This window comes from Sminthopsis crassicaudata, chromosome 3, assembly GCF_048593235.1.
Source record: "Sminthopsis crassicaudata isolate SCR6 chromosome 3, ASM4859323v1, whole genome shotgun sequence".
NCBI lineage: Eukaryota > Metazoa > Chordata > Mammalia > Dasyuromorphia > Dasyuridae > Sminthopsis > Sminthopsis crassicaudata.
In genome coordinates, this window is record NC_133619.1 from 611111889 (window position 1) to 611125676 (window position 13788).

General features: G+C 38.5%; 1 protein-coding gene across 1 annotated transcript in view; it reads right to left on the bottom strand.

The window, feature by feature from the left end:
- Positions 1–9487: 9487 nt before the first annotated feature.
- CDA (cytidine deaminase) overlaps positions 9488–13788 on the bottom strand; it is a 31357-nt gene continuing 27056 nt past the window's right edge. Inside the window, exon 4 of the mRNA XM_074306027.1 lies at positions 9488–12479. Within this exon, the coding sequence (XP_074162128.1) occupies positions 12363–12479 (117 nt within the window). The 3' untranslated portion in view covers positions 9488–12362. The remainder of the gene's footprint in view (positions 12480–13788) is intronic.

Sequence of the window (13788 nt, forward strand, 5' to 3'; positions counted from 1 at the left end):
AAAGGCCTGGAGAGACTTACAGGAACTGATGCTGAGTGAAGTGAGCAGAACCAGAGATCGTTGTACACGGCAACAACAAGACTAGATGATGATCAATTCTGATGGACGTGGCCCTCTTCAACAATGAGATGATTGAGACCAGTTCCAATGATTTTTGTGATGAAGAGAGCCATCTACACCCAGAGAGAGGACAATGGGAACTGTCTGTGGACCACAACACATCATTCTCACTCTTTTTGTTATTGTTTGCTTGCATTTTATTTTCTTTCTCATGTTTTTTTTTTCCTTTTTGATTTGATTTTTCTTGTGCAGCAAGATAATTGTATAAATATGTATGTATATATTGGGCTTAACACATATTTTTACCATTTTCAACATATATTGCATTATTTGCTATCTAGAGGAGGGGGGAAGATTGGAACACAAGGTTTTGTAAGGGTTAATGTTGAAAAATTATTTATGGATATCTTTTGAAAATTAAAAAGCTTTAATAAAAAAAAGTTGAAAAACAAACAAAATGAGGCTCGAGGAGGAACTCACCCATGAAGGGAGAACAGCATAGAAGGGATATTCAGGTGAGAAGTGACTTTGATGACTTGGGAGTCCTTTCAAAGAGTTCAGAAAGGTTTAAGAGGAACTGAGAGGGCGTAAGGGGGACAATTTAACTCTGTGTTCTCTGACACTGACTTCCCTTGGTGGAATGTAAGCTCTTTGAAGACAGGGATCCCCCCACCATTTTTCTTTGTTTTTTCAGTATCTTGGACAGTGACTGGCACTTAGAAGGAACTTGATAAATGTTTGTGGGTTGATTGATGATGCTGAAGGGTGATCCTCTAAATGGTGAACCTATTTCTTTTCTCCTCCTGGATCTTGCTCCATTGATCATTCTTTTTCTTCATCTTCAATCTCTTCCTTTCTAATGGTTCTTTTTCCTGTTATTTATAAATATGCTCAGTTGTTCCTGAGCATAAATATGTTCAGGTCAGATCTGACCTGCTCTCCCTTCAAACTATGGTTAGTTGGTTATCCTTTGTGCTCAGAGGAGTAAAATGACCCATACATTGGGGTCAGATTGTGGGGGATTAGACCAATATGATCTTGAAAGGCTCCACCATGGGTCAAACAGAAATAGTCCATAAGAACACTTAGAATGGAGATATTTCTAAATTGCTCAAATCTTGTTTCTTTCATGCTTCAGCCATATAATTGATCTCCTTTTCATTGATAAACCATGGTAGAGTGCAAAGAGTGGTGGATTTGGAGTCAGGAGATCTTCCAGTTTTTAACCATACTGCTTGGAACATAGCAGGTGCTTAATTGATGTTTATTTTATTAATTGGTCTCTTATCACATCAAGGTCACTTATTGACCTTGGGACTTTTAGCAAGACACTTCATCTTTCTGGGCTTGTTTTGTTATTTGCAAAATGAAGGGATTGGACTAAACAGTCTCCAAGTCTCAGGTTTAAATCTATGATTTTAAGACTCAGCCCTTCACTTCTCTGTTCAGAATCACAGACTCTAAGATCTGAGAAGCCACTTTATCCACCTGTACCTAAGAATTCCACAAAATCCCCTACAAGTCATTATCCATCCTTAGACCAATAGTGTTAAATGGAGAAAAACCCATTTCTTCTTGAGTAGTACATTAACCTTAACACAGCTCCAACTGTTAGGCAGCTTATTATCCTTACAAATCTGCTTCTTTGCATTTCCCATCTATTGTTTTTAGTCTCCAAGTAGAATGGAAAACAGGTGGCAAGCTCTGGATCTTAGAGTTAAGAAGACCTAAATTCATATCTGAACTTGGACATTTACAAGCTGCATGATCCATGGCAAGTCATTTTTCCTCTCTTTGACCTAGTTTCTTTAATGGCAAACTAGGGGTAATAACTACCTACCTTGTGGGGTATCAAATGAGATATTTGTAAAGCACTTTGCAAATTTCAAAGTACCATAGACATACTAATTGTTGTTTTATATATATATATATATATATATATTTTAGAACAGACCTTCAAAAGCTTGAAGACAGTTACCATGTTATCTCTAAATCTTTTTCTTCACATTAAATCACTATTTCTTCAGCCAATCTTCTATGGCATTTTCTATTATTTCATTGAATAGTAGTGCTTCTGGTAGTGCTCTGGCTTCTATTCTAATTCTCTCCAGAACCCTAGTCACTCCTTAATTTATTTATTTTCTTGCAAAGCAACTGGGGTTAAGTGACTCCAGCAGGGTCATATAGCTAGGAAGTCTTAAGTGTCTGAGGTGGGATTTGAACTCAGGTCCTCCCGATTTCACAGTCTGTCTCTATCCACTGTGCCACTAGCTTCTCCCTAGCTTCCCTACATTTTGAGAAAAACTAGTCCATTTTACACAGGAGAGACCCTAGTGGATGGTGTTTCCACAATGCCAGGCTATTCTACTGCGCAAAGAATCCTCAGTGGCTCTCTATTACCTTTTGACTAAAATACAGACTCCTCAATCTAGCACTCAAGACCCTCTTTAGCCTGGCTCTATTTCAATTTTTTAGCTTTATTTACCATTGCTCTCCATTCACACACTCAGAGGACACAAAGGACAGAGCCTGTCCTTTTGGGAATTCTTCTCAGCTTGAATCTTTTAAGGGCAAAACCCTGCAGAGATGAAATTGAATGAAATATATCATTGGAGTCATTTGTGGCAAAGCATCCAAGTCCTGAGTGATTTGGGATTTTGATAACTGTTGAAAACAGCCATCATAACCTCTCTAATTTTTTTTGTACTAAGCATTCCCAGTTTCTTCAACCAGTTCTCCTATGGTATATTCTTCAGTCCTTTCATTGGCTTGTTCATTTTCTTCTGGGGCTTATCTATGTGATACCCAGAACCTAGCACTCAGTACTCTGGGGCAGAAGATAAAAGAGCCCCCATTTATCTCTTTCTGAAGGCCATACACTATTCCAGGGACAAAGAGTTTAGGAAATTATTTTGACTAATTCCTTAGTGTCAATAGTGTCAGTCCTCTAAAGAACGGTAGAGAGGAGTGGTTGGGCAGTGAAGTGGTGGCTGAATGAACTCATGATAGGGAGAGGAGGGGAAATGAATCCAAGCCATCTATTGGCAGCAGAGCTAGCATGGCCTTCTTGAAATAAAAAACGGATTATGGGCCCTCCAACTTTCTAACAAATAAGGGGTCCCAGGTGCTCCTAGTTATCATGCTGAAATAGGAATCTCCTCATCTAAAGGAAAAAGAGATGCATGTAAATAAAGCTTTTATTTTTTGAATGTCTTTCTCAAAAAAATGTATTTTAGGCAGCTTTATTGCTGAATATTTTTTAAACATTTCCTTTCCTTTCAACAGTTCCTTCCTTCATGACATTTGTAGTGAACCTTCATTAGGATATTTCTTGAAAACATTTCCATATATATAAAGAGCATTTTTCTCCAAGTTCAAAGTCATAGCTTCAAACATCAGAATGTTTCTACCAGCTTATGGTCAAAATTCTGGGCCTCCTGAAAAATCTTCCTGTGATGCTATTTTCAGACCAGTAGCCATTAATAATTGGGCAATCTTCAGCCACATTCCAATAAGGAAGATGGCTATAATTATCCACATTTCACAGATGAAGAATCTGAAGCACTGGAACATTATATATTCTGAACCTGATACTGTATAGCCTAAAAAGGGCAGTGCTGAGGTTGATTTGCTCTTTTAGCTGTCATGTTTCTAACTTCTTTTTCATTTTTTTCAATTAATGAAAATTTTCCACTCTTCCACCTACCCATCCTTCTCCCTGGAAAAAGAAAAATAATACACTTAAAATAATATTCATAGTTAGGCAAAATAAAGCCCTGAATTGGTCTTATACAGAAAAAGATTTGTCTCAGTCTGCACTCTTGAGTCTGTCACCTCTCTGTTAGGGAGTAGGTAGCAGGTTTCATCATCATTCCTCTGGAATTATAGTTAGTCATTCTATTGATCAGAGTTCTTAAGTCTTTCAAAATATTTTGTCTTTATAAGATAAATAGTTATTCTGGTTTTCCTCATTTTATTCTACATCAATTCATGGAAGTCTCACAAAGAACTGGATGTGACTGAAATGACTGAACAACAAAAAAATTACAAATTGGTTTCCAGAAATGTAGGACCAGTTTCCTACCCCATTGTGTATTAGTGAGTTCATTTTCCCATGAGGGACTTCTCTACCAATAGAACACTAAAAGTAATTATGGGAAACATAAAAATGTAAGGATCTGCTGGACTGGGGAATCTTCGTCCCTTAGAGCTGGGCTTATATGCTTTGACTCCGTTGGGGAAGACATGCTATTGCCCCTTGCTGAAGGACATGGTTGGCCAGTTGCTCCTGGATGGTTGAGAGTTCTATGAAGTTGGAGTGAGTAATTAGACCCTTCAGAAAAGATACAAATTAAATGGTGCCCTCCTTCAAAATGAAGAAAGTACCTTCTGACAATAGTGGACTTGTAGCTGGTAGAGGCAATCCTGTCAGCCAAAGATGTAGAAATTCTTTGCTGAATTCTCACTAAAAGGTTTTGTTTCTTAGAATTCTGGGAGTGGTAGAGTAAGATTGGAAGCATTCTTTCTATCCTATTATGGCCAGAAAACTCACAAGTGCTGAAGTTCAAATGGAGGCTTCCTAAAGCCTAAGAACCATCAAATCTGGTGGAGAAATGGATGCTTTAAATGTCCTATTCTTGGTGCTGCTAGTACCTGCTCTTCCAGTTTCTCCTCTACAAAATCTGAATCCACGAGCTCTTCACTCAATGAAATTAGTGGACACCACTGTTGGCAAAGATACTGGAGCGGTTTTTTGCGTTTCCTTCTCTAGCGCATTTCACATGAAGAGTTGGTGATGACTGAAATGACTGAATAGCAACAACAACCATATATCCATCTGGGAGACCCTCCCCCAGTGAGCTCCATTTATGGGTTCCCAGATATAGAAATGGGACAAGGAGATTAATAGTCCATTTGGATTCTCTCTTGAGTGTCAAAACTCAGCCTTGCTCAGTTTCAATTGAACTGAATTGAGGTGAATTCATTTATTTTTTAATTACTTTTTTTGAACTATTAAGCGTTTATTCCTTCTCCCTTGGAAAAAAGAAAAACAAAACACCTTTAACAAATAAGTGCAGTTAAACAAAATGCATTCTCATATTATCCGGATCTAAAAAATGTATCTCATCAGGTTATATATGTGCAATTATGTAAAACATTTCCCTATTAGTGAGGTCAAAACAAAAATGGAAACCGGCCAAAAGAAAACATATACACACACATGCAAATGTATCACTGCTTTAGTAGGTGGTGGAGAGCATTTTTTCACCATTGGTCCTCTGGAATCAGGGTTACATTGATCATATTCAATAAGCATCCATTAAGCCCTTTCCTAAGGTACTGTGCAAGCCCGCCTTCAAGGAGCTTATACTCTACTGGGAGTTATGACGTGAGCAAGATAGTACATGATGATACAGATAAGAAAATACAAATAGGGAGACCAGGAAAGTCTTCCTGTAGGAGGGGACATGTGAGCTAGAGCAAACATGATTGAAGGGAATGATTGGTCCTTCTCTCATCATCCTTTCCATACCTTCAAAAACTGTTTCCCTCATCAGTGAACCAAAGTTCAAGGCGTCCCAGCTGAGAGTTGTTTCATTGGTTTAAAGTGATGTGTCTCCAGAAGGCTTCCATTAAAATGCCCCTTGAGCACTCAGCATTTTTTGTAATTGTCAATAGTTCATTATATTAACTGGCTATCGGGTGCACAGTTAGATCAGTTCTGGAAGGGAGAGAGCATGAGTAGAAAACTTATTAAATCCTCTTTAGCCCTAAAGCAACGGGATGCTGTGGTAGATAGACTTTTGGCTCTTCATCATCTGTATTTACCTTGGGCAAGCTGTGCCTCAATTCAGCCCAATAAGCATTTATTAAGGGTCTACAGTATGTAGAGCCCCATGCTAAGTGCTGGGAATATTAAAAAACAAAGCAAACCAATCTCTGTCCAGGGAACTTATATTTTATTAAGCCTGAAGGCATTCTTAGTTTGGAATCTGTAAGCTTGTTTTTAAAAGAATATGTTGATAATTGCATTTCAATTTAATTGATTCCCTTTGTGAGTCTTTGTATTTTGTTTTATGTATTTAAAGACAGTCTTCTGAGAAGAATCCACAGGGTCATCAGAATGGCTGAGGTGGGGCAGGACATTATTAAGGTTAAAAATCCCCCGATTAGGAGCATGTAATATGAAAACAGTTCATACTATGCATGATAAATTGGGGAAAGGGAGACAGGAAATGGGAGGGAGAGAGAAAAACAGAGAGAGAGACAGAGAGTCACACAGAAAGACAGACAGATAGACAAAGGGAGATAGAGACAGAGACAGAGAGATAAAGAGACAGAGATAGCAAGACAGAGAGAAAGAGACAGAGAGAGAGAGAGACAGAGAGACACAGAGACACAGAGAGACAAAGAGACAGAGACAGACAGAGGGAGAAGAGAGACAGAGAGACCAAGAGAAAGAAAAAAAGTTGGAGAGAGGGAGATTAGGAGACAGAGTCAGAGAAGACAGGGAGACAGAGAAAAATACAGATAGGCAGAATGAGGAAAAAAGACAAAAATAGAGGCAGATAGAGAAAGAGAGCATCCTTAAATAGTTCATATTTTAACATTTATGCAATTTTAAGCCTATACAAGAATGATGAATTTTGTTCTGGGAGTAAGGGGATAGAAAAAGGGACAGTGGTATGTAGAGCTAGTGATGAGTCCAGGCTGGATGAGTTCTTAAAATAGATGTTTTAGCTGCCAGTAGATAAACTGAGTTAAATGGACTAGCCTAGGCATCTATGGCACATCTCCCATTACGCTACATCTAAAGCTAGGTCCTAGTTAGTGCAACAATGAATCTCCCGAGGTGATCACATTATTGAATTCATGCTTCGTATTTCCATTGGGTTAGAACCAAGAACCGTATTTTACTTATGACTTCAAATAACACAAATTTGAATACAGATAGGTTCTAATCATGACCTAGTGTCATGGTAGAGGTATGACACATTGCTATGATGAATTGTACTTGCATTAATGTTATAAGCATCTTTAAATACCCTATGTTACAATAAATTATTATACCTTGATAGTTAAAATAATAAACACAAGTAAGCTCTTTCCACAGGGCTTCCCACCTCAAACGTTTCAGCTCCTGATTAATCATTTCATCTCCCTGGTTCTCAGTTTCTTTATCTATAAACTGTACAGGTTGGGTTAGATGCCTTGGAGGTTCCCCCCAACTCTCCGTATATTATTCTGTGTTGTTCATAGAAAATGTTCAATAGGTAGTGGTTGAATAAATTAAGAAAGAGAAAGTGAAGAGTGTGTGTATGAGAAAGAGAGAGAGAGGAAGAAAAGACAGACAGACAGAGACAGAGGAGAGAGAGAGAAAGAAAGAGAAAGAGAAAGAAGGAGAGAGAGAGAAGACAGAGACAGAGACAGGAGAGAGAGAAACAGACAGAGACAGAGAGAGAGACAGAGACAGACAGAGACAGAGAGATAGATAGAGACAGAGAGAGAGAGAAATACTTGAAGGAAGTGGAGATGAAAAAGGAGAGGCAAAGGAGGGCCACGGGACTGGGGGTGGGTAATGGAATGCCAAGTTTGGGCATCAGCATGCAGTAGTTTGGCAGGAATGTAGAGTACACAAAGCTTCCAGATGGTTTTATGCTTCAGTCTAGCACTTGGTTGATGTCTGGGAACCCAAAGGAAAACTTGCCTCTTATAGAGCACTCTATGCTGTTATGGCTAAGATCTCAGTAGATTCCTTCCTTTATCTCAGTCCCATGTTCATAGTCCCATATGAAAACTTAGACACCTGTTAATGGACTGCAAAATGGAGAAGGGGATCAGAAATCCTCCTGGGGTTTGTAAAGTATCTGCAGCCTGGCTGGGTGATATAATGGTTCAAAGGCTCAACCTAGAACAAACAGCCCCTTCGATTCACCCTGGTGCAAGAATGATGGATTCCCTTTTGATACAAATGGTTTCTGGAGCATGTCCAGAAGGGGTTGGGCTTACACTTGGTCAGAATTACCTCCTAAGACAAAGGCAAAATACCTCCTGTCAGAAGGGGACAAAGGCCTGGGAAGTCACACTGTATCATTATCTTGTGGTACCCTCTGGAATGCCAATGGTGCCCTCATGTTCTTAGGGTTGGATATGCATGTACTTACCTAATAATAGAGACCCAATAACACTCATAAAAATAGTATTTTATTTTTCAAATTATGTATAAAGACAATTTTTTATGTTTTTTTTTTTTTTTACAAAATATTGAGTTCCAAACTTTTCTCCCTCCCTCCTTCCTAAATGGCAAGCAATTCAATGTTATATATGTGCAATTATGTAAAACATTTCCTTATTAGTGAGGTCAAAACGAAAAAGGAAACTGGCCAAAAGAAAACACATACACACACATGCAAAAAATAGTGAAAATAATATGCTTCAATCTGCATTAGAAATCTATCTATTCTTTTTTCTGGATGTTATTAACATTTGTCCATCATGAGTCCTTCAAAATTATCTTGGATCATTGTATTGATGAGAATAGTTAAGTCATTTACAGCTAATAACATAATGATGCTATTAATGTGTCCAATGCTCTCCTGCATCTACTCATTCTACTTTGCATCAGTGCATGCTAAGTCTTTTTTTCCCCCCTGAGGCAATTGGGGTTAAGTAACTTGCCCAGGGTCCCACATTTAGGAAGTGTTAAGTGTCTGGGATCAAATTTGAACTCAGGTTCTCCTGACTTCAGGGCCCGTGCTCCATCCACTGTGCCACCTCCCTGCCCCTGCATGTAAATCTTTCTGAGTATTTCTGAAATCGACCCTCTCATCATTTCTTATAGCACAACAGTATTTTATTACACTCGTATATCACAGCTCGCTCAGTCATTGATGGGCATCCCCTCAATTTCCAATTCTTTGCCATCACAAAAAAGAGCTGCTATAAGCATTTTTGCATATGTACCCTTTCCCATTTTTATGATTTCCTTAGGACACAGACCCAATACCCCAGAATCCAGTGGTATTGCTGGATCAAAGGGTATGTATAGTTTGATTGCCCTTTGGGCATAACTATCAAGAATCTTTGTAGCATTATTTGTTCGGAGAGGCCAGGACATGTGACTCGTCTTCTCTCTTTTTTTTTTTTTTTTTAACATTTTCAGTTAATAGAAAATTACTGAATAATTCAAGCCCTTAAGGAACTAACATCACTATCTTGAGATAGTTTTTAAAGAAGCCCTAGTGAAGAAAAAGAGCTTGTCTTACATCAGAAAGATTCCAATCTTTCTTCTGACATATCCTAGCTCTTTAACCCTGGGTTGATTTCTCGAATGCAAGACTAAAGGTTGCAGAGTGCATCCCAATCTGCACTGGGAGGAGGAGCTCCTCACTCAAAGAACCCTTCACCAATGAAATCACAACAGACATTATTTTCTGAATTTTATTTAGTATTAAAGCTTTTTGTTTTCAAAACATATGCATAAGTAAAATTCAACATTTACCCTTGCAAAACATTGTGTTCCTCTCTCTTCCCTTATCCCCTTACTGTCCATTACTTACTGGATGGCAAGTTATCCAATATGTTAAATATGTGCAATTTTTCTATACATATTTCTACAATTATCATGTTGCACAATAAAAATCAAATCAAAAAGGAAAAAAAAGAAAACAAAATGCAAGCAAACAACAAGAAAAAAGTTAAAATACTATATTGAGATCCACACTTAGTTCCCAAAGTCCTCTCTTTGGGTGCAGATGGCTTTGTCCATCACAAATCTATTGGAATTGGCCTGAAATCACCTCACTGTTGATAATCATATAATCTTGCTATTGCAGTGTACAATGTTCTCCTGGTTCTACTTCATTTAGCATCAGTTCATGTAGGTCTTTCCAGGGCACTCCAAAATCATCCTGCTGAATGTTTTTTATACAGTATGTAATATTCCATAACATTCATATACCATAACTTATTCAGCCATTCTCCAATTGATGGGCATCCACTCAGTTTCCAGTTCCTTGCCACTACACAAAGAGCTGTCACAAACATTTTTGCATATGTGGGTACTTTTTCCGTTTTTATATTCTTTGGGACACAAGCCCAGTAGAGACACTGCTGGTATGCACAGTTTGATAGCCCTTTGAGCATTGTTCCAAATTGCTCTCCAGAATGGTTGGATCAATTCATAACTCTAACAATAAATCATTGTCCCAGTTCTCCCACATTGCCTCCAACATTCATCATTATCTTTCCCTGTCACCTTAGTCAACATGAGAGGTGTGTCATGGTACCTCAGAGTTGTCTTAATTTACATTTCTCTGTTCAAGTGATTCACAGCATTTTTTCATGACTAGAAATGCTCTTAATTTCTCCATCTCCATCTGTTCATATCCTTTGATTGTTTAGCAATAGGAGAATGGCTTGAATTCTTACAAATTTGAGCCGATTCTCAATATATCTTAAAAATGAGGCATTTATTAGAATATTTGGATGTAAAATTTTTTTCCAGTTTATTTCTTCATTTCTAATCGTGATTGCAAAACTTTTTAACTTAAATATAATCAGGGGCAGCTAGGTGGCTCAGTGGATAGAGCACCAGCCCTGAATTCAGGAGGACCCGAGTTCAAATTTGGTCTCAGACACTTAACACTTCCTGGCTGTGTGACCCTGGGCAAGTCACTTACCCCCAGCCTCAGGAAAAAAAAAAACAAACAAACTTAAATATAATCAAAATTATATACTTTGTGGCCAAAGAAAAACTAAAGTACATTATGAAATACAAATTTGTTATTATTAGATTATTTGTTTTTCTAATTTGCTTTTGGTATCACTCTTTATGTCTAAATCATGACCTCATTTCAACCTTATCTTGGTATTGGGTATTAGATATAGATCTTGGTTGGCTGGATGTCATTTCACTATGGATAGGGGTTCAACTGACCTATGCTGTGTGCCAGTGGACAGAGCACCAGTCCTGGACTCAGAGGACCAGAGTTCAAATTAAGCCTCACATACTTACCAGCTGTGTGATCCTGGGTAAGTCACAACCTCTGATTGCCTCTCAAAAATAAACAAAAAAAATCAAGTATATGAAGGTAGCTTTGTGGTATCCACAGGAAAAGAAATGACTGTGACATAATACATTGGAAGAAGATGATGAAGGCCAATAATCAGGCTTTTCTTATTGGTTATCCTTGTTCTATTGGATTTATGAATAAATTGGTTAAATTAGGTTTGGATTGGGGTGAGCAAGGCCTGGGCCTTGCTAGTTGAGGGTGTCTATCATATTTATAGTAACTTCATTAACTTTAATAATTTAATACCCCAAGAATATTGTATCAAGGATTCAGGAAAAGAAATGATAGGACCATGGAGGATCATCTTCCTCTTAAGTCTGAGATTGGATGGCACCGATACCATGCAAATTATACAGCAACCCAGAAAGAACATTTGTCACTTAAACATCAGAGGTCTATGTCCTTTCTTAGTTGTTATGACATTTTGGGTTGTTTGAGTGACATTTGGGGAGGAGTCACACCTTTTGGTTTGGGCTGGGAGCCCATGGAGTATGAGGTAAAGCATCCAGAGAGGAAGTTGGACTTAAATCATGAATACACAGTGACTTTGGCCCCCATGGCTCCAGCCACAATTATCAGAACGTTGGCCACCAAAGGGTGATTATTTTGGTTCCAGCTATGGAGAATTAAAATAGGATTTGGATAATTTTTTAAATAGACCTTAAATCACAGAATGTTTGAGTTGGAAAACTGTGATTACCTAGGTCAAAGGTTCTTAACCTGGACTCCGTGAACTCGTTTTTTTGTTGTTTTTGAAAAAGAAAAAAAAATTTGTTATTATTATTTCAATATAATCAGTTCTATGTATTTTATTTTGTGTATTTAAAAACATTCTCCAGACTGTCTAGGCTACAAACTTAAGAATCCCTGATTTAGGCCAACATTCTGATTTGATAATAAAAGAAACTGAAGTTTGCAGAGTCTAAATGATTACTCTGAGGTCACGTAGGAAGTTAGAGGCAGAGCTGGAAACACAACACAGGTCTCTGGACTTCCAGATTGCTGTACTTTCCATTATTACTAGGCAGTATATTCAAGGCACTTCAAATATAAATAGTAAAGAGGTCTCTAGATTGAAAGGAGATGCAGTCATTGCTTCCGACCTAGGCAGCATTGGGATTAAGTCATATCATGTTGCAGTGGGGATGAGGATATGGCAAAATTCTAAGAGGGAATCTGCACAGGTGCTTGAAAAGGCTCTCCGTTGGACACCTCCATTGTCAGGCTTTACTTGGGCTTCTTCAGATCATCTGGTCCAAAAGATCTAGGCAGGAGTTCATGGACGGTGCTGACATCATACGTACCATCTGCTTTTGTCATGTAGACATACCAGTGTTTTCCAAACTAAAAAAGATTTTTAAAAAGAACAAAAAGGCCACTTAGTATAGATTTTAGACAAATGACATCTGTTACCTTGGGATTATTCCTCATCCAAAGGATGAGTAGGATTAGGGGTTTATCTAATCCTAGAGGAGAGTGTTTGATCACCTCCCATAGAGGTGACATTGGGTTCCAAGCAGAGCCATGACACCAATCCCGATCCCATCTCTGACACTAGCTGCATGATCCAGGACCATGCCTCAGTTTCCCCATTTATAAAATTAACTGTTTGGACTCAAGAGCCTCTATGATTGTATGATCTAGGGGGTCAGCAGACATAGATACCCTCCACTCCATCCTTGCCCTCCATCACCTCTAGCAAGTCAGCATCCTGACAAAGCACCCAAAATACCCAGGAAAGGGAAAATCCAGGCTCTTCACAGAGCTTCTATGACAATACTGATTTAGTTCCTTTCTTCCGTATACAACAGGCAGAGTTAACCATCCTCCCTCATTCTTTAGTAAACTAGCTAAATACCCTGACTGGAGGAATGATGGCACAATTACTCCAGGAGCATTTTCCTTAAACAATATAGAGGAAAGAGTTTGGGACTTGAAATCAAATCCTAGTTTTAACTTACTAGCTATGTGACCTTTAGAATTGGCTTTTTGGGCTTCAGTTTCCTTAGCAGTAAAATAAGGGGGCTGGATTAGATGGTCTTAAGATCTCTTCTAACTCTGAATCTAGGATCCTCAGACCAACTTCCTTCACTTTGGCGGCCATCAGTCCCTCCACCTTACCATGATACCATGTCATAGAATTCACCTCTTCTAGAGGAATGGGGCTCTAGTTGAGAAATTTGTACTGACGTGGTCCTCAGAAGCAGTTACAGGGAACATAAAAACATAAGAAACTCCCAGCCTACATCTGGGTGACCCCAGAGCAATGTCTTCCAATATCCCATGGCAGTCACAGATGAGTCACCATCCCAGGGTTGGAGGGGCTTCCTAGCTACTTCTCTTGACAGACTAAGCTGGATCTAATGAGATGAAATTCAGAAGAATATGGTACTATTGCATTAATAACTAATTATTAATTGCAATCTACCTTTTTCCTTTCTATTTTTTGTAAAGGCTCAACTTCTGTTAAGGTCAGTCATTGTCTGAAGGGTACGGCTGACTAATGGGAATGCTCCGAGTCCTCAAAGAACATTCTCATCAATTTTGAATATAAACAAAATCCATTGTGGGAGAACCTTCACTCTGAAGGAAGGGAACCCGTGTGCCCTCCATTAGACCACATTTGGTCATCAATCAACAAAGGTTGATTTTC